Source organism: Phodopus roborovskii, unplaced genomic scaffold (genome assembly GCF_943737965.1).
Source record: "Phodopus roborovskii unplaced genomic scaffold, PHOROB, whole genome shotgun sequence".
Classification (NCBI taxonomy): Eukaryota; Metazoa; Chordata; class Mammalia; order Rodentia; family Cricetidae; genus Phodopus; species Phodopus roborovskii.
In genome coordinates, this window is record NW_026126553.1 from 36,054 (window position 1) to 52,995 (window position 16,942).

At 41.3% G+C, this 16,942-nt stretch overlaps 1 protein-coding gene across 1 annotated transcript; it reads left to right on the forward strand.

Annotated features, from left to right (window-relative positions):
* Positions 1–5,558: 5,558 nt before the first annotated feature.
* LOC127234391 (spindle and kinetochore-associated protein 1-like) lies at positions 5,559–14,441 on the forward strand. The gene is given in 8 exon segments (XM_051201298.1): positions 5,559–5,651; positions 6,812–6,822; positions 7,584–7,709; positions 9,339–9,436; positions 11,852–11,989; positions 12,856–13,025; positions 13,533–13,646; positions 13,649–14,441. Coding segments are annotated over 8 exon segments (774 nt in total). The 5' UTR covers positions 5,559–5,566; the 3' UTR covers positions 13,681–14,441.
* Positions 14,442–16,942: the final 2,501 nt, after the last annotated feature.

Here is a 16,942-nt window from a genome sequence, read left to right on the forward strand (position 1 = left end):
CAGCCCAGGCTAACCTTAAGAGTCGGGGGACAACCAGTCATCTTCCTGGTAGACACTGGAGCCCAACACTCGGTTCTCACCGAAAAGGATGGTCCACTGAGTACCAAACAGCTTGGGTACAAGGGGCCACCGGAGGAAAACAATATCGATGGACCACGGAGAGAAAAGTTCACCTCACATCAGGTAAAGTCTCACATTTCTTTTTGCATGTACCGGACTGTCCATATCCATTACTGGGCTGAGATCTACTGACCAAATTAAAAGCCTAGATCCATTTTGAAGGATCAGGAGCCAAAGTCTCTGGCCCACAAGGGGCTCCACTTCAAATATTGACTTTGCAATTGGAAAATGAATATAGACTTTTTGAAAAGGCTCTGGAGCAGTAGGAAGGAATGAACTTATGGTTAAAACAATACCCCCTGGCCTGGGCAGAAACAGGGGGCATGGGGCTGGCCATACAACAAATTTGCTGTGACCTCCTCTCTCAATCTCTCTCTCTCTGTCTCTCTCTCTCTCTCTCTCTCTCTCTCTCTCTGTGTGTGTGTGTGTGTGTGTGTGTGTGTGTGTGTGTGTGTGTGTGTGAGATTGCCATTTCTCAATACTTAATCTGATCACCTAAAATTGGTGTTTCCTGGGCCAATCTCCATAATAAGTGTAGGCAGATTTTTCTGTTCCTCCAGATCCTAAATTATTACACAAGGACTTCTTATTAATTGTGTAAGCTCAGCTGATAGCGTAAGCTTGTTACTAACTAGCTTTTACAGCTTAAATTAACCCATTTTTTTCATCTATTTGCTGCCCCAAGGCTTGTTTACATCATCTACTTTCACCCTATCTTGCTTGCTCTGTATCTCATGGCATCTCTTCTTCCCAGCACCCTGTCTGCCTGAACATCCTGCCTAGTTATTGGCTGGCCAGCTTTTTATTGAACCAATCACAGTGACTAATCTTTACACAATGTAATCAAATATCTCACAACAACTGTGGGCTTGGATAATCTTTTTTCTGCACAACGATGTGTGAGACTCTGAGTTTTAGGATGGCAGAAAATTTTCAAATGATATTTTAAATAAAACTGCAACAAGAGTTAACATAGGTTCATACTTATTCCTGACCTGACAAACCTCTTAGAGTTTGCAAAATTAAAAGAAAACCTAAAGAAACTTTGCAGATTTCCTTGCTTTTGGTTATTTGCTTGAACTACCAATAATACAGATCACATAACTAAGCAAATATAGAAAGATATATGAATGATAGACAGATAGATAGATGATAGATGGATAGATAGATAGATGAATGATAGTCATTCTACATAACTCTGGTCGTCTTGGGACTTACTATATAGAACAGGCTGGCTTCACCCTCACAAACTCTGCTTCCTGAGTGCTAAGATTAAAGGCATGCAATACCATGCCCAGCCTAATCAATGCATTTTGTTATAATCTCCATTGTATAGTTAGTTCACAGTGACAGTGGTTGCTCAACTGTTTTTCCATCTATGGAGGGCATCTATGTCTGTCTTAAACCCGAAGAGTCTCCAAAGAGATGCCTCAAACAATAAAAGCAGTAACTACACAAGCTTGATTGTAGTGTTATGTTTTACTCTTTGGGCTTTTGGGGGGGGGTGTTGTTCCAAATAAATCACACACAGAGTCTTATTATTAAATATGAATGCCTGGCCTTAGCTTGGCTTGTTTCTAGAAAGCTTTTCTCATTTTAAATTATCCCAACTACATTTTGCCTCTGAAATATCTTGCCCTATCTATCACAACACACACACACACACACACAATTTTCATACAATGTATTCCTAGCAGCCTGGAAGGAATTCTATTCCCTCAGGCACTGGGTCTGCTGCTGCTGCTAAAGAGAGCTTTAACTAAATCTCAATCATTCTATTTATAAATAAGACTTGAAATTCAAAGGCTAGAGTGAAAACCTGCTAGCTCAAAGAGGTTGAATAGCAACTAGATAACCCTTCCTTGCTGGTGTCTCCAAAGAAAGGGTTCTTTTTGCCAAAACAAAACAAAAACAAAACAAAACAAAACAAAACAAAAAAAAAAAAAAACACTCCCACTACAAATCCCATCCTACTACTTCCAGTGTATCTCTCCATATATTCCAGATGCCTTCTGATGCTCTACAGTTACTTTCTGTCAATGAATTGCTAACTCAACCTCCTGACAAGGTTAATTTTATTTAATTAAAGCAAATGCAAGCTTTGGGTTCACAGTGTGACTAAATATCCCCAACAATGCCTTACAGCTGGATCTTATGGAGCCATTTTCTCAATTGAGGTTCTTTCCTTTCAGATAGATCTGCCTTGTGTCAAGTTGTTATAAGACTTTTTGGGACATCTTGTGTCTCAGGAATCTTGTTTATCAGATACATGTTTCCCCATTGCTTCCTAAAGGGCCATCAGCCACAGGCTACAGGATATCTACTGCCCATAACCTGGCTTGATGGGGGCAGGCAGAGATTCCCCCCCAGCAGGCTCGGCTCAGGGACCCTGAACTAACCAAGACAGGAAAAATCTCCTGAGAGGAGGGATCTGCCCTCAAACTTTAAGGAACCCTATAAAACCCATTTGCTTCCCCTGTCAAGCTGCTGTTCTTCACACTCGTGAGATAGCCCAGCAGTTTGTTCCCCAATAAACTTTTATCTACCCATGGTGGTCTTGTTCAGTGAGTTCACTACACTCCCTATGACACTCTTGTTGGGTGGCTCACAACAACCTGTAACTCCAGATCCGTGGGATCTGTGATGGTTTGAATGAGAATGGCTCCCCATAGGTTCATATATTTGAATGCTTGGTCACCAGGTAGTGGCACTATTTGAAAGTATTAGGAAGTGTGGTCTTGTTGGAGTTAGTATGTCACTGGGAGGTGGGCTTTAAGGTTTCAAAAAAGCCCATTCCAAGGCCAATCCCTGTCTTCCTGCTGCCTGCAGATCCAGATGTAGAACTCTCAGCTACCATGTCTGCCTGTGTGTTGCCATGCTCCCTGCTATGATGATAATGGACTGAGCATCTGAATCTGTAAGCAAGCCCCAGTTAAATGCTTTCTTTTGTAACAGAGACTCTGACAACCTGTTCTGGCCTTCCAAGGCACGTGGAGTCACATGCACAGACTCCACACAGACACGGAAACATACTTAAAATTAATAAATAGCAAAAAAGGTTTAACTGGGTGTAGATCTCTCTGATTTTGGATAACTTAGTCTATTAGGCTTTGATGACTGTTCTTGGTTGTCAATTTGACTACACCTAGAATAAACAAAACGAAACAAAACAAACAAACAAAACTGGGTACACCTGTAGGGGATTTTTTTTGTTTGTTTTTCAAGACAGCGTTTCTCTGTATTGCTTTGGATCCTGTCCTAGAACAGGCTCTTTAGACCAGGCTGGCTGGCCTCTAACTCAAATCATCTGAAGTGGGAAGACCCACCTTTATTCTGGGCTACACTTTCCCTGATTAAAGTGGTGGTAGATTCAAAGGACATAGAACAAGGGATCTTTATGTTCTTTTTGCCTGATTGCCTCTCAATGGGTTGTCCACTTCCTAACTGCCATTAGAGACTACTTCTTTGGGATTCCACCATTTATTGGATGGTTGTTTTAGATCCTTTTCCTGTTGCTGTAACAAGAATAATACCTGACAGAAGCCACTCAAGCAGGAGTGAGTAGCTGGAACTCTTCACACCTCCACAGACCAGAAAGCAGAAATCATACATTCAGAAAACCTCAGTGACTGCTCCAAGTCACCCACTTCCTATAGTGATGCTTTTGTCCCTAAAGATGGGTTCCACCCTCCTCCCCAACAGTGCCACCAGCAGTAGACCCAGTAGTGGTAGTGTAAGCATTTAAACTCATGAACATGAATGAAAGTGGGGGACACTTTTCATTCAACCACAATGATCTTGCCTATATTCAGGGCAGGTCTCACTCCTTTGGGTCATTGTTTCTAGAAACCTCTCAGGTGTGTGCTTTACTTTTCTCCTAGGAATCTCTCAGTCCAAGTTGACAGGCAAGATTTTCCCTGTTTTCCTCAGACTCCTACTTCCTACTTGTTGAGAAGTCTGCATAATAGTGTAATCACATGCCTATTAGGTTCTGTTTTTCTTCTTTTCTTCCTGCTCCTTAACACCAATAATGCTCATTGCTAGTTTCAAGATCCAGGAAAATACCTTAAAGGTGCCAGGGGTGGGAGGGTGGGGGCTTGGGGGTGAGTCTCACCCTCATCTCATCCTCCCTCATTGCCTGGGACAAAAGCTTGATGACCGACAAGTAGTTGTCTTGCAAGGATGGCAAGAACTTGGGCATTTGATGACTGTGGAGTTAGTATCCTCACCCTAGAACACTTTCTTCCTTTTCTCAGCAGTGAAGATTAAACTTTTAGAATGTGAAGTAGCACATTTCCTTATGTCATTTCATATATACTTACTTGGTTATAATTGGCCCTTCTCACTCTCCCCATCCCCACTTCAACCCTCACCTCCTCAGTATCCTCATATCATAAATGTTTGCAGTTTTAAATATTGACCTTTATAGGTAAATACAAACACCATAAAGGCAGAATCTTTGAGCTCACCAATCCGGCTGCTTTTGGAATCTTACCGGAGCATTTTAAAAACATGCTCTGACTGCCTGAGCTCAGGATTTCCGCACAGTCACTGATATTTGTAAAAGTTGCCCCTGATGAACTGTGCAGCAAATTCTGAGAACTACTGAACAGCTCGTTTTATGTCAAGCTCCAGCCAGATTCAAAACGCAGCCTTTCCATACTGGAAGCGAGCCAATCCTGTCCTAGGCCCCGCCTCAAGCCCCGCCCCCAGGCCCCGCCCAGACGTCGCTGAGTAGAGCGGAAACTCGTTTGCTAATTGAGTCTGCGCAGTTGAGAAGCGCGTTTATGCGCTTGCGCGGCGCCAACTCCCGCAGACAATTTGAATTTTAGTGCGTGCAGTACTTTTCACGGTTTGGCGTCTTGGCGGTAGCCTTTTGCGATCACTCTTCCAGCCGCAGCGGAGAGTCTTCGCTCCCAGAACCGGCGAGGTCCCCGACCCGGAAGCTGCCCGAAGCATCGTTTAGCAGGTGAGCGCACCGGGCGGCGCGGAGGATCGGCTCCCGTCTTCTCCCACTTAGGTTTCCAGCCAGGCGCAGCGTCCTGGATCTGGCTTGAACTTGACGCTGTCGTGCCGCAATGTCAAAAGATTGGACACGCTTGCTCAGATCGGCATCTTTTCACTCACCCTTACGAGGACTTTTCGCTATGGATTTTTCGCTTCATCTCACGCCCAGAATGTGAGGCCGCGACTCCACATTCAGCCCGGAGGAAGATGGTAGCTCTGGTTTATTTATGGTGTCTGGATATCCAGCAGGAGCCTCCAAGACATGTTACAAAAAAAAAAAAAAAAAAAAAAAAAAAATGCCCTCGAATTGTGTTCTTTCTTTTCAAAAAACAATGTTGTTGTTTACTATTTGTAGGTTTTGAAAGTGAATAGAAATTTAACTTTTCGTAACGTTTTTTTAAGAAAGCGTTTCTATGTGTTTTATTCAGACGCTTGAAGGATGGCCTCAGATCTAGAACAGTTATGCTCTTACGTTAATGAGAAGATTGACAATATTAAGAAAATTCTCACGATAAGAAATCTTGGTAAGCGACATTGACCCACTGCTTTGGGGTACACACCTTACTTCTTTGATTATTCTGTTGTGAATGTCTCTTGGTAAGGTAATTTTAGATTTCCAGTAGTGAATTTTTGTTTCAAATAATGCAGAGTCGATATTAAATAATGGATGAATATTTAACTTTACTTACTTTTTCTTAGACATTAGTCCAACTTATAGTAAGGTTTGAAGGGGATGTATTATCCATGGTTCTAGAGCTAACTGGAAATAAAAATAAAAATAAAACGAACCAACCAAATTAAAAATTTCTAATGAAAAGATCTATTAAGGGTGAAGTAGCCCATTACCAGTTATCATCATGTTTAGAGGAAGCTTATCCCTGTGTATCAGGGTAAAACAGATAGTTGAAAATAAAATTGTTAAGGCGTAAAAGTCAAACAGATAATCCTTGTCAAGTCTAAAATGTTTTCAAAATCAAGTTTCCTGGCTTTGTCCAGTAGAGTTCAAAGCCTTCTTAGTAGACAGAGTTGTCTTCTTGAAAGATTGTGGAGATTTTGCTGTAGTTTGTGATGTGGTTTTAATTTTCTTTGACATGAAATTCTGTTGGATATCTCTCCTAGAAATTTGGTATTGTTCAGTCCTTACTTGAAACTCCTATTAAAAGAACTGGTTTATTTTGTGGCTCATGGTTCACACTCTATAGAAAGTTATCTGTGAACTCAACATGCCAAGCCTCTCATTTTATTCTCAGGGGAAATCACAACTCCAAAGAGGCTTGCCCAAATCATCCTGAGTTTCTGAACACTCAGGTAGGATGATGGCTCTCAGTCTTAATTCCTGCATAGCAAGCCCTCTCATTTTACACTCAGGGAGACCAAGACTCCAGCTCCTGAACACTCAGGTGGTTCTCGGTCTCAATTCCCACTTCGTATCTCTCCACTCATATGCCACTTTTATTGGGGGAAAAAAAAAAAAAAAAAGTCTGGTCAGGCATAGCACATACCTGTGATCCTAACACTCAGGAGGCACTGGCAGGCACAGGTGAATCTGTGAGTTCAAGATCAGCTTGGCTTACTTATTGAGCTCCAGGGCAGCCAGGACTAAGTAGAAAAACACTGTTTAAAACAAAACTAAAAGGAAATTGGAACTGACAGCTCTGTCTTAGAAAATATTTGGGTTGGAAAGGACAAGTTCCTGTTTTGTTGTTATATGCAGTTTCTATGCAGTAGCCCGGGGCTGCCCTCAAGCTTAAATCCTCCTGCCTCAGCTTTGTCAGTGCAGGGCTTACATGTATGGGCCACCAGGCCTGACGTAACTTTCATTTTAAAGTAGCAAGGAAGAGAAGGAGGATAAAAGCAAGTAAGTATAAAGTGTTTCCTGCTGCTTTTATTTTTGGCAAGTCCTTTCACTATAACAAAACACCTAGAAATAATAAGCACCTGCATACAAGCATTCATGAGGGAGAGGTTAGTCTTCCTGGGCTGACATGAAATGGGACTCACAGACACCAAGTAGGACTTGTGGGCATTGGTGACAACATCCCCATCAGTATGAAAGAATGCTAGAGAGGAGGTTCTGGTCTCAGTGACCACCTACCCTTGACTTTACTGAAGACAAGAGCCAATAACTTTGAGGCCTCAAACCACAGGGTGACAGAAATGAAAAAATCTCAAGAGAGGCTGTTACCCTGCTTCGGAGGACACATTATTAAAGATTGACCTGAAAAACTTGAAGCTCCAGGGCAATGAACTCATGCTTAGACTACTCAAGTGTTGCTTGTATAGAGCTCCAAGACTAAAGGCAGGGTAAGCTTGGAGTTCATATTTGCACCATCTCTACTCCTCAAAACCTTCAATCAGAGATAGAAACCAAAACATCTAAGTCCAACATAAAAATACAGAGCAGGTACCTGTTTTGGTTTTTATATACTTTGTTTTCCATTTCCTCTTTATAACAGGCCAAGCACCTTCCCTTGAAGACCACCTTAAGTAAAATAGAAGATGAGATCATTACAGTAAATGAATTTCTAAATAATCTTGAGTTGGAAATTCAGTATCAAGAACAAACCAACAAGTCACTTAAGGTAATGCTTCCCTAACTGGAAAACTGAAGGCAGTAAATACAGACTCCCTAATCACCAGATCATTTTTAAGGATCCTTTGTTTGCAGTATTCTCACCTTTGTAAATTAGTCTAAAGAGTAACTTTTGTGTTCCGAATGCCAACTTTTTCTGTGTGCTAACGGCCAATAGCATAGAACTTTTACTAGAAGGGAAGTTTCTAAAGAATTTTTTATAGGTAGGTTTAGTGTAAACAAATGATGCCCTGGGAGAATGCTGAGTGGAGAAGACCTGCTCAGGCGAGGTGTAGGTTTTTACCTTGGGTGCCCTGGGTGCTCTCTTCCAGGCTGAGAAAGCCATTTTACCTCTTGAGGTCTCTTATCCTCTTTTAAAGGGTAACAGAAAACTGAAAAGACTATTTCTTAGCTGCTTTCTGTCTGTTTATTTCTATCAAAGAAGAGAACAATTCATTTGAGAAAAGCTGAACTTTTTGTTCTAAATGAGGCTCCTAATTAACTTCAGCCAATAGGAGTTTGTGTACTTTCTAACAAGGTAAACAATCGACACCCAAGCTATGTCTTGTTGGCGCCATTGTAGTGTTCAATGAGGTTGAAAAGGGTAGCCTCCAAGGTCCTTCAGCCTGTAGTCTTCACAGTCTGAGAAGACTTTTCAGCTCTAGACATACTTATCCCCAGCCGAAAATAAAGAGTGGCCATGAGCATAATTTAGTTTTTGAAATGAAAGATGTCATAGGTTCAAAATGGAAAACAGTATTGCTCTATCAGTTTCCATCTGTGCAAGAATATGCAGGGTTACATGAGAGTGTTCACTTGAGACATGAAGTCTATTCACATTATGGTTGACCAGGTATCAAGAACCCAAAAATATAGACTATTTTTTTCCTGAATTAAAATTTACATGAGTTCATTACCCCCATGTTCTAGTAGAAGTTAAATAAAACACACATTGTACAGAGACACACACTATATATAATTTCCCCACACTGTACACACACACACACACACACACACACACACACACGAGAGAGAGAGAGACGAGAGAGACATACTCACACCAAACAAACATCTCTTGTCTGGGTTGACCTCAGTCATTCTGGTGCTGTTTCACAGGCAGCACTGGGAAACATGAGCTAACTCAATAAGAGCAGTTTGCCAGACTGAAAAGCATTGATATCTCATCTGTTTCTTAGTTGCTTCCCAAGGTTAAAGTATTTGGGAAAGACTTAAACTTCAACCCAATCTCACACTTGTACTATGATTGATTATAGTACTTGTTCTCTGAAAAAAGAAAAAAAAAAATCCCAATAGAAAAATATCATCTTCTAGAAACTCTGGAAATTACAGGGCAGGTCTCCCCTCTCATGCCCAACTCCCACCCCCTTATTTTCTTGTGTTGGAGATCAAGCCCAGGGCCTTATACTTGGTTGGCAGTGCAGTGAGTTACACCCCAGCCCTTAAGTCCTTCATTATTATTTTGTTCATTTGTATTGCTGCATTTGGTGCTTTCCCACTGCATTCTGTGTTCTCAGCACTTACACGGACTGTGAGTGTGGCTTGCAGTCTGACCTGCCTGCGTACACATATCACATGTGTAGAGGAGGAAGCCATGCTCACAAGCATTTCTGAAACTTAGGAGCTCTGTGTATCTCTTGAAGAGGATTTGAAAGATGTAGAGCATCTCAAAGAACACATTCCGTCCCATTTGCCGCAAGTGACAGTCACCCAGAGCTTGTAAGTACATTCCTGATTCTTGCTGTCTGGAGTTGTTTGTGGAAACAAACACCTCAGTTGTCTTCTGTCATGTACTTGAATTTTTTGTCAGGGTTTGATCAGTGTCTTAAACCACACTTAATCTGTCTCCTCCAGTTTCCTCACTCTACACCTCTGAGGAAAATGGTCCCTCTCCCCAAGCAAGGCTCCCCTGCAACCCTCCACACCCCACATACCCCCTTCATCTTAGACTTTCAGGTTTTGACCAGAACATGCTTTGCTTTGAGAATAGAGTATTTAGTAGCATCACTGTCTCCTTCCACTATATACCAGTCTCATGTCTCCTCCGAACATCAAGATTTTGACCTCTGTGTGTATCTCCATTACCCCTTGGGAGCCAGGGAAACCACTCTGCCTTTAGGGTAAGCTAAGCACAGTGAACCATCAGCTTTACACTTGCCATTCTCCCAGAGGCCCTCATGCCTGGCTTTTAGCTATCTCTGCCACTACTCTTGTACAAACGATGACTTGAAGGTTTTAGAGTTTGTCCTCTGTTCCATGTCTGTGTTCCTCGATTGCACACTTTGTTTCTAGGTGTTAGTCCATGCTGCCCCAAGCTTCCTGGCTGTAGTCCTGCGTTCCTCAGATGTGGCTGCCTCCTTTTCCTCCTCCCCTTCCATGAAAGATAAACCTCCCTGACTCTGGTAGTCAGTGCTCCGAAATGTCCAGTTCTTGTCTTAACTTAATTCAAGTGTTCTTGTGGCCTGCTGGAAATCTGATGAAGAGCTGTTTTCTCTCAAACCTTGCAGGTCCAAGGCTGAATTCAGAAACTCTCTTATTGCCTGTATATGTATCCAATCCAACCGCCTTTTTTGTTTGTTTGTTTTGTTTTTTGTTTTTGCTTTTTTAATTGCCTAGACAGGGCTTCTTGATCTCTCTTAGCTACCAGCTGTCCAGTATGTCTCTCAGGTGGTCTTTTCTACTTCCTTGTTCCCATTGCCTGGCTCTGAATGAGATCTTTTTTTTTTTTTTTTAAGAGTCTCTATGTTGTGCCTGCCCTCAGCTCTCCAATCCTGACACCAAAATTGTGTTTCTAAAAGGTGTTTTCAATAGGTACAAATATTCTATGGTCAACTTAATTTTTTAAGTGTATCGTGTAGAAAAGTGATTATAGTAGTATATGTAAAACTTGAAGAATAGTCAGTATCCTTGTATGTATGAGTCAAATTTAGAACAGTATAATACCAGTACCATAAAACACTTGTGATGCAGACCCTTCCTGTAGCGATAAAGGCCATTCTGGCCTTGAGAATGCTTAGGATTTCTCTACAGAATAGACTGCCAAGGAAAGTCACAAGTGAATATTAGGGAAAATAGGTCTCCTGGTTATTAGTCAGGAATATAGAGTGAGATGGACATTGGATATCCAGAGGAATGTGGCTAGCAGAACAGCACTTCTGTAGGCCAGCCTTTGCTGTCCAGGTCAGGTCAAAGCAGTTTGAAATAGGTTAAAGATGTTTTGGGTGGATACAGTGAGCTGGGCATTCGGGAGTCATCAGGTTGAAGATGTTTATGGTGGATACAGTGAGCTGGACATTCAGGAGTCATCAGCACATTCTTATCACATGATCAGGAATAGAACATGAGAAAAGAATCAGGTACATGGAAGAGTTGGCCAGTTTAGTGATGGAGGTCACATTAGCATTCACAGTATGGCACCATCACTGTTTGTTTATTTGTAATTTCTACCATAATTATACTACACAGCCAAGATAGTGTTTCAGATTTTATTGACAGCCCACAGCCACAATTGCTGTGTTCTGGGTCTGGTCCCTTGCTGCTCTCTTTCTGGGGGAATTCCTTCACTTGTTTCTGTGTTGAACCTACAGATTTCTGATCTGTTGTCTTTCTTGGAACATTTCAGCCACTGTGGGAACAGATGTCTCTTCTGCCTTGGCAGTTAGTCTAAAAGACACAACCTGTTTCTAGACTCCATTTGCCAGAAGAGTCTGCAATAGGTAGTGGCTAATAGTAACAACTAACAGAATACACCAGGATAGATGAAAGATGGCTGTTGTTTCTAGTTTCAGAACTAGGGAATTGAAGAAGGGAAGCTATTGGAGTTTAGTTCAGCTTTACATATGTTAACTTTGAGAAGCAAATGGGAATAAATACTGGTGAAGGTGTGTAATGTATATTTTGTGAATGACATGTTTTGGGTGTATAAGTGAATATAGACATACTCTGAAGATTTAAGAATTTAATTTTCTCAGTTCCTTTCACAATTTTGATATTCATTACCAATGGGTAGGGCTACTAAAAAAAAAAGTTGGCTATAAAATTATTAAACCAGGTTGAAGAAAAAAAAAAGTATGGTGTGATATTTAATTCTATCAATTACCTGTGTGTGTATGTGTGTTTATCTCTACTCTGTAGGATTGACAAATCCGATCTGGATCCTAAAGAGCCAGTCAAATCTAAGGAACCTGTCCTGGCAAAGAAGCCTCCCAGAGAGCAGAGAATTATAAAGGAAATGCAGTTTATAACCACTGATGAATTCAATGGTGTTCCTTCGTAAGTACTGAGTATAAATTCTAATGTGCAACACTACTAATCAACATGCATGATTGTTTAAGTCATGCAAAATTGTAATGTGGTGTTGAAGCAAAAAGGCCAGGAAGTATTTGTGACAGGGTTTGACTATAGTTCTGGCTGGTCTAGAACTCATTATACAGATCAGGCTGACTTTGAACTCATGGAGATCCACCTATCTCTCCTAAGCACTGGGATTAAAGGCATGTGCTACTATACCCTGGTACTGTGTCACTTTGTGGTTTGGTGCCTGCCACTTTTCTTACATCAAATCCAGCGTTTTAGATACATTCACTATTTGCAGGAATACTATCATCAAGGGAAGGGAGAAATGTGGTTTCATTATTATCTCAAAGGGAAAAGTTTGTATGATGACTTTTAAAGAATAACTACATACATTGGAACATGAAGCCCTCAGTGGAAGGGCCTCCATTAAATTCCTCTCCTCGGGGCTCAGGGAACCCTACAGAAGAGGAGGCAGAAAGATTGTAAGAGCCAGAGGAGGTGGAGGACAGCAAGGAATGAAGGCCTCTAAGTCAGCATGACCAAAGCACATTTGGACTCAGACTGAGGCAGCATGCATGGGGCCTGCAGGGGTCTGCCTCGGGTCCTCTGTGTATATATTATCCAGTGTTTTTAGGGGATTCCTGAGTGTGTGAATGAGTGGGTCTCTGATTCTTCTGCCTTTTCTTGGGCTCTTTTTTCTTCTGTTTGTCTAATTCCAATGTGTTGTTTTGTTTTACCTTATTGTTTAAAAAATAGTAGAGGTGAATATTTGTATAATTAAGGAAATATAAAAAAATATAAAAAGTAAAAAAGAATAACTAAATGCTTTTTTTAAAAAACAGGTACATGAAATCCCGTTTAACATATTGTCAAATTAATGATGTTATTAAGGAAATTAATAAGGCAGTGGTTAGTAAATACAAGATTATATATCAACCAAAAGCATCTTTGAGTTCTGTGAAGAGAAATCACTACCAAAGGTTTATTAATGAAGAAACAAAGGACACGAAAGGTAAAGTGATGGAATCTAAGTGAGTGCATGTCAACTGTTTGGAGGAGGGCAAACCCCAAATTCTAGAAAACAATGTTTCTGGAGAGCTAATGATATCCAGTCCAGCTAACACTTCACTGCGTGCTGGACAGCACTTAGCTTTGTTTTTAGTCCGCAGAGTGCCTGTGTCCCATTTTGCAGACTAGACAGAGTTCTCAGCTCATCTAAGTTCTAGTTAGGTGATAGAGTTGCAGTGGTTCCTTTCTGTTTACTGTTTCCTCAGAATGCCTCTAGAGAAGTGTGCAGTTAAGACATACCAACACTGCTCATTGATAGCAGGGCTACCCTGGAGAAATGTGGCGGTGATGCTGTATAGCCTCACTTGATGAGACATTATTTTAGCAGGAAGACCATTTCCCACTGTGTTTTGTATTTGGATAGGGTTAGTAGAAGGACTCAGGTATGATGCTGTTAAAAACTGTGAGAACTGGATTCAAGGAAGTTAGAACCTGGTGTTTCTCTTTTCAGGTCATTATTTCATTGTGGAAGCTGACTTAAAGGACTTTACGAACTTGAAAATTGACAAGAGGTTATATGTGATCTTGAACATCTTGCGGCATTGCCAAAGGCTGTCAGAGGTTCGAGGGGAGGACTTACCCGATATGTCCTAATCTGAGACTTTTGCAGGCTTGGGACTGTCTGGCAATAGGGTATAGAGCATAGTCTTGAAATTTCATACGTAATGTTATTAGCTACTGCATTTCCTGGTCTTGTTTTTTTAACACTTATGTATTTTCAAAACATACTGTCTTTAGGAATGTGGATAAGGCTGGGACTCACAGTAAACACAAAAGCCAAAGTCAGAATGATAAATCTGATCTCATGTGGAACCCAAACTGAAATTATATAGTGCATGAGTGCAGATCATGAGACCAGAAAGTAAGGGGAAGGGAGAAACGGATGATAATGGCATGATGTGAGGACTATCTGGGAACTAGCCAATGGGCTTGGGGTAGAAGCACAGGGAAGGGCACGGCATGGGTTAGAATAAAGTATAATGACACATGATGTATGAAAATGTAATAATAGGACTCATTTCTTTGTTATCTCAAAAGTTAATTTTAAAATTTGATACTTTTTAGCAGATACTCAACACTACCAAATCTAGCCTGTGTATGAGGTGTGCAGTGAAAAGCACAACTAGTTCTGTTAAGTGGACAATACTGCAGATACTATGGGCATAGACTTGATGTAGGGGAAAATGAGGATACCCAAGCCCTCTGGGTTGTAAAGTCTGATTACTGATTTTCCCTGTGCCTTTAGGGAACAGCTTGCCTAAATTCAGTATAAGCCAGCCTGACTGCTTCAACCTGTAATGAAGTATATTGAGGGATTGTGATATTGTCATACAATAAATATATTACATGTTCACTTTCAGTTCTTTGTTTAGAGTTTCTAAAATCCTCATGGTGTTCTTAATGATAGGTGGGGTGCATCTTGTGTTGAGCCCAGTTCCTGACTGTCGTTCTCACTTGCCTTTGAATTTCCTCATCAGTGCATGTGTTCTGATTACAGCGGGTTGATTCTTGGATGGCTTTGAGGTGGGAGGGAGCTGGTTACTGGAAAGTCAAAGCCATGACTAGAAAGCTGCAATTTCGAGCCAATCTCCATTCCCAGGGAGGGGATTGGGGCTGGAGATTAATTATTGATCACACCAATGGGCTACATCTGTATTATATCCTTTACCTGTAAAATTTGGAGAGCTTCTTGGTTGGAAAATATATTGATATGCCAGGAAAGTGATGCACCCCAACTCTATGTGGACAGAAGTTCCTGCGCTTAAGACCTTTTGAGGCAACCTCTTCATCCAACTGTTTATCTGTTTGCTCTTTAAAAGCCAAGTCCAGTGCTTTCCTGTATTTTTAAGTTGTCCTAGCAAAATTACAAAACCCCTAACAATGGAGCTTATATTAGTCAGAATTCTCTAAAAAGAATGGATCCAGTGGGATGGAAAATACATATATGAATTTATTAAGTCAGTTTTAGAATAGTAAGAACAACAAAATCACATTGGAGAAGCTGTGAATCGAGTAGTTATTTAGTTCTTGAGACTAGATGCCACAATAATTCAGGTGGTCCTACAATAATGGAGGGGCAAAAATGGGTAGTTACTTAGTTCACAAGGTAGGGGCCTCAGCAGTCCTATCTGCTGGGAACTACTGGTCCATGATGATAGCTTGGAAATGCTGGTGATGAATCGGCAGCAGTAACAAGGCAAATCAGCTTGGTGACGAGAGGGAAAGCCAGTTGAACAGGAGGCAAGATGGTCTTCCTGCTGAATCCCCTTTATATCTGGGCTGCCACCAAAAGGTGCAGCATACAGTCAGGGTGGGCCTTCCCACATCATCAAGGTGATCTGGACTTGTCTAAAGGTGATTCTGATCTGTTGCAAGTTACTATTAAAGCAAGTGTGGATAGTCTGGGGAACCTATGTTGTGATGCAATCTGAAGTGGGGGTATTCTTGTGAGAGTTTGCCCTTAACCAGGGGGCTACACTAACTCTAGGTGGTGTTAGCATTGGATTGTGGGATGCCTAGCTGCTATCCAGATTCTTGGAGAGTTGATACCCAAGGGATGGGGAGGGGAAGCCCTGCATATTTGGGATCAGTATGTATAATAGAAGAAACAGCTTTTCCTAGTGAGATGAAAATGATAACCTGTGAACAAGTTGAAAAGGGTCATGAGAAAATGGTAATTGGATTCTAAGAACTTTGCCTAGTTCCTCTTCTGCACCTGGGGAGGCTGTCTGCTCTATAAATAGCTGTGCCATCTGCTTGCCAGGCTCATCCCTGCAGTAGGGAAAAAAATATGTCATTACTGTGATGGCCACAGAGTGAATTACAGGCCTTGCATATTCATTATTAGCCACCTTCTTCAATTCAAATGCACCCCCCCCCCATTTTTGTGATTCTAGAGGTCAAACTCAAGGCCTTACACATAAAAAGTAAGCACTCTGCCAACTGCAAGAAACCCTTGGGCCATTTGATAAAATATGAAGAGTGATGGGGGAATGTCCTTCTGTATATGTTTCTCTTATTGGTTGAAGAATAAAACACTGTCTAGGCAATGAGGCAGGAGGATAGGCGGGATGAAGAGATTAGAATTCTGGGAACGGTAGGCAGAGGAAGTCCACGAAACAGTTGCCATGTAAGGACTGGGAAGAAAGGATGCACTAGATGTTCTCTAATAAGATAAGGCCACGTGGAAATACATAGATTACTAGAAATGGCTTAATAATTGAGACAGAGCTAGCCAATAAGAAGCCCAAGCCATCAGCCAACAGTTTTATAGCTAACATAGCATCTCTGTGTGTTTATTTGGGACTGAGAAGGGAAGCAGGGCCTGGAGGGACAAGAAAAGCTCTAGCAACAAGAAGAGAATAATGAAGGGATTAATTTTAGAACCACTAATCTGTTACTTGACTTGGGGTATTTTGATTGTACTCTTAACACTTGAATCAGGGTGGAGCCAGTGACTGACTGACTGGAATTGCCCATAGAGAAGCCAGCAATTTGTATAGAGAAGACACACAGGAAGAAAAGGACAGACACTTGAGTTTGCCGCTTCTTTTTGGTTCTGGAACAAAGGGAGAAACTTGTCTCCTGCAGCGTCTCCCACCAAAAAGCAAGGTCAGCTAGTTGCTTTCAACCTTTCTGAGCTAGTGGGTTTTTACCCCAGCCTTTGACTCCCAAGTCTTAATTGGTAAGTAGAATGATAGATACTTAATTTAAACCTACATATTCTGGTTGCACCAGAGCTGGGTCCCCAGGCTACACATATGATGTATATCAGATTGGTGTGCAGCTGCTAAGACAACAGAAAAACATCATTTGACCTTTATTTTCAAGCAAAACAAAACTACTTACTCTTTTTTTTTT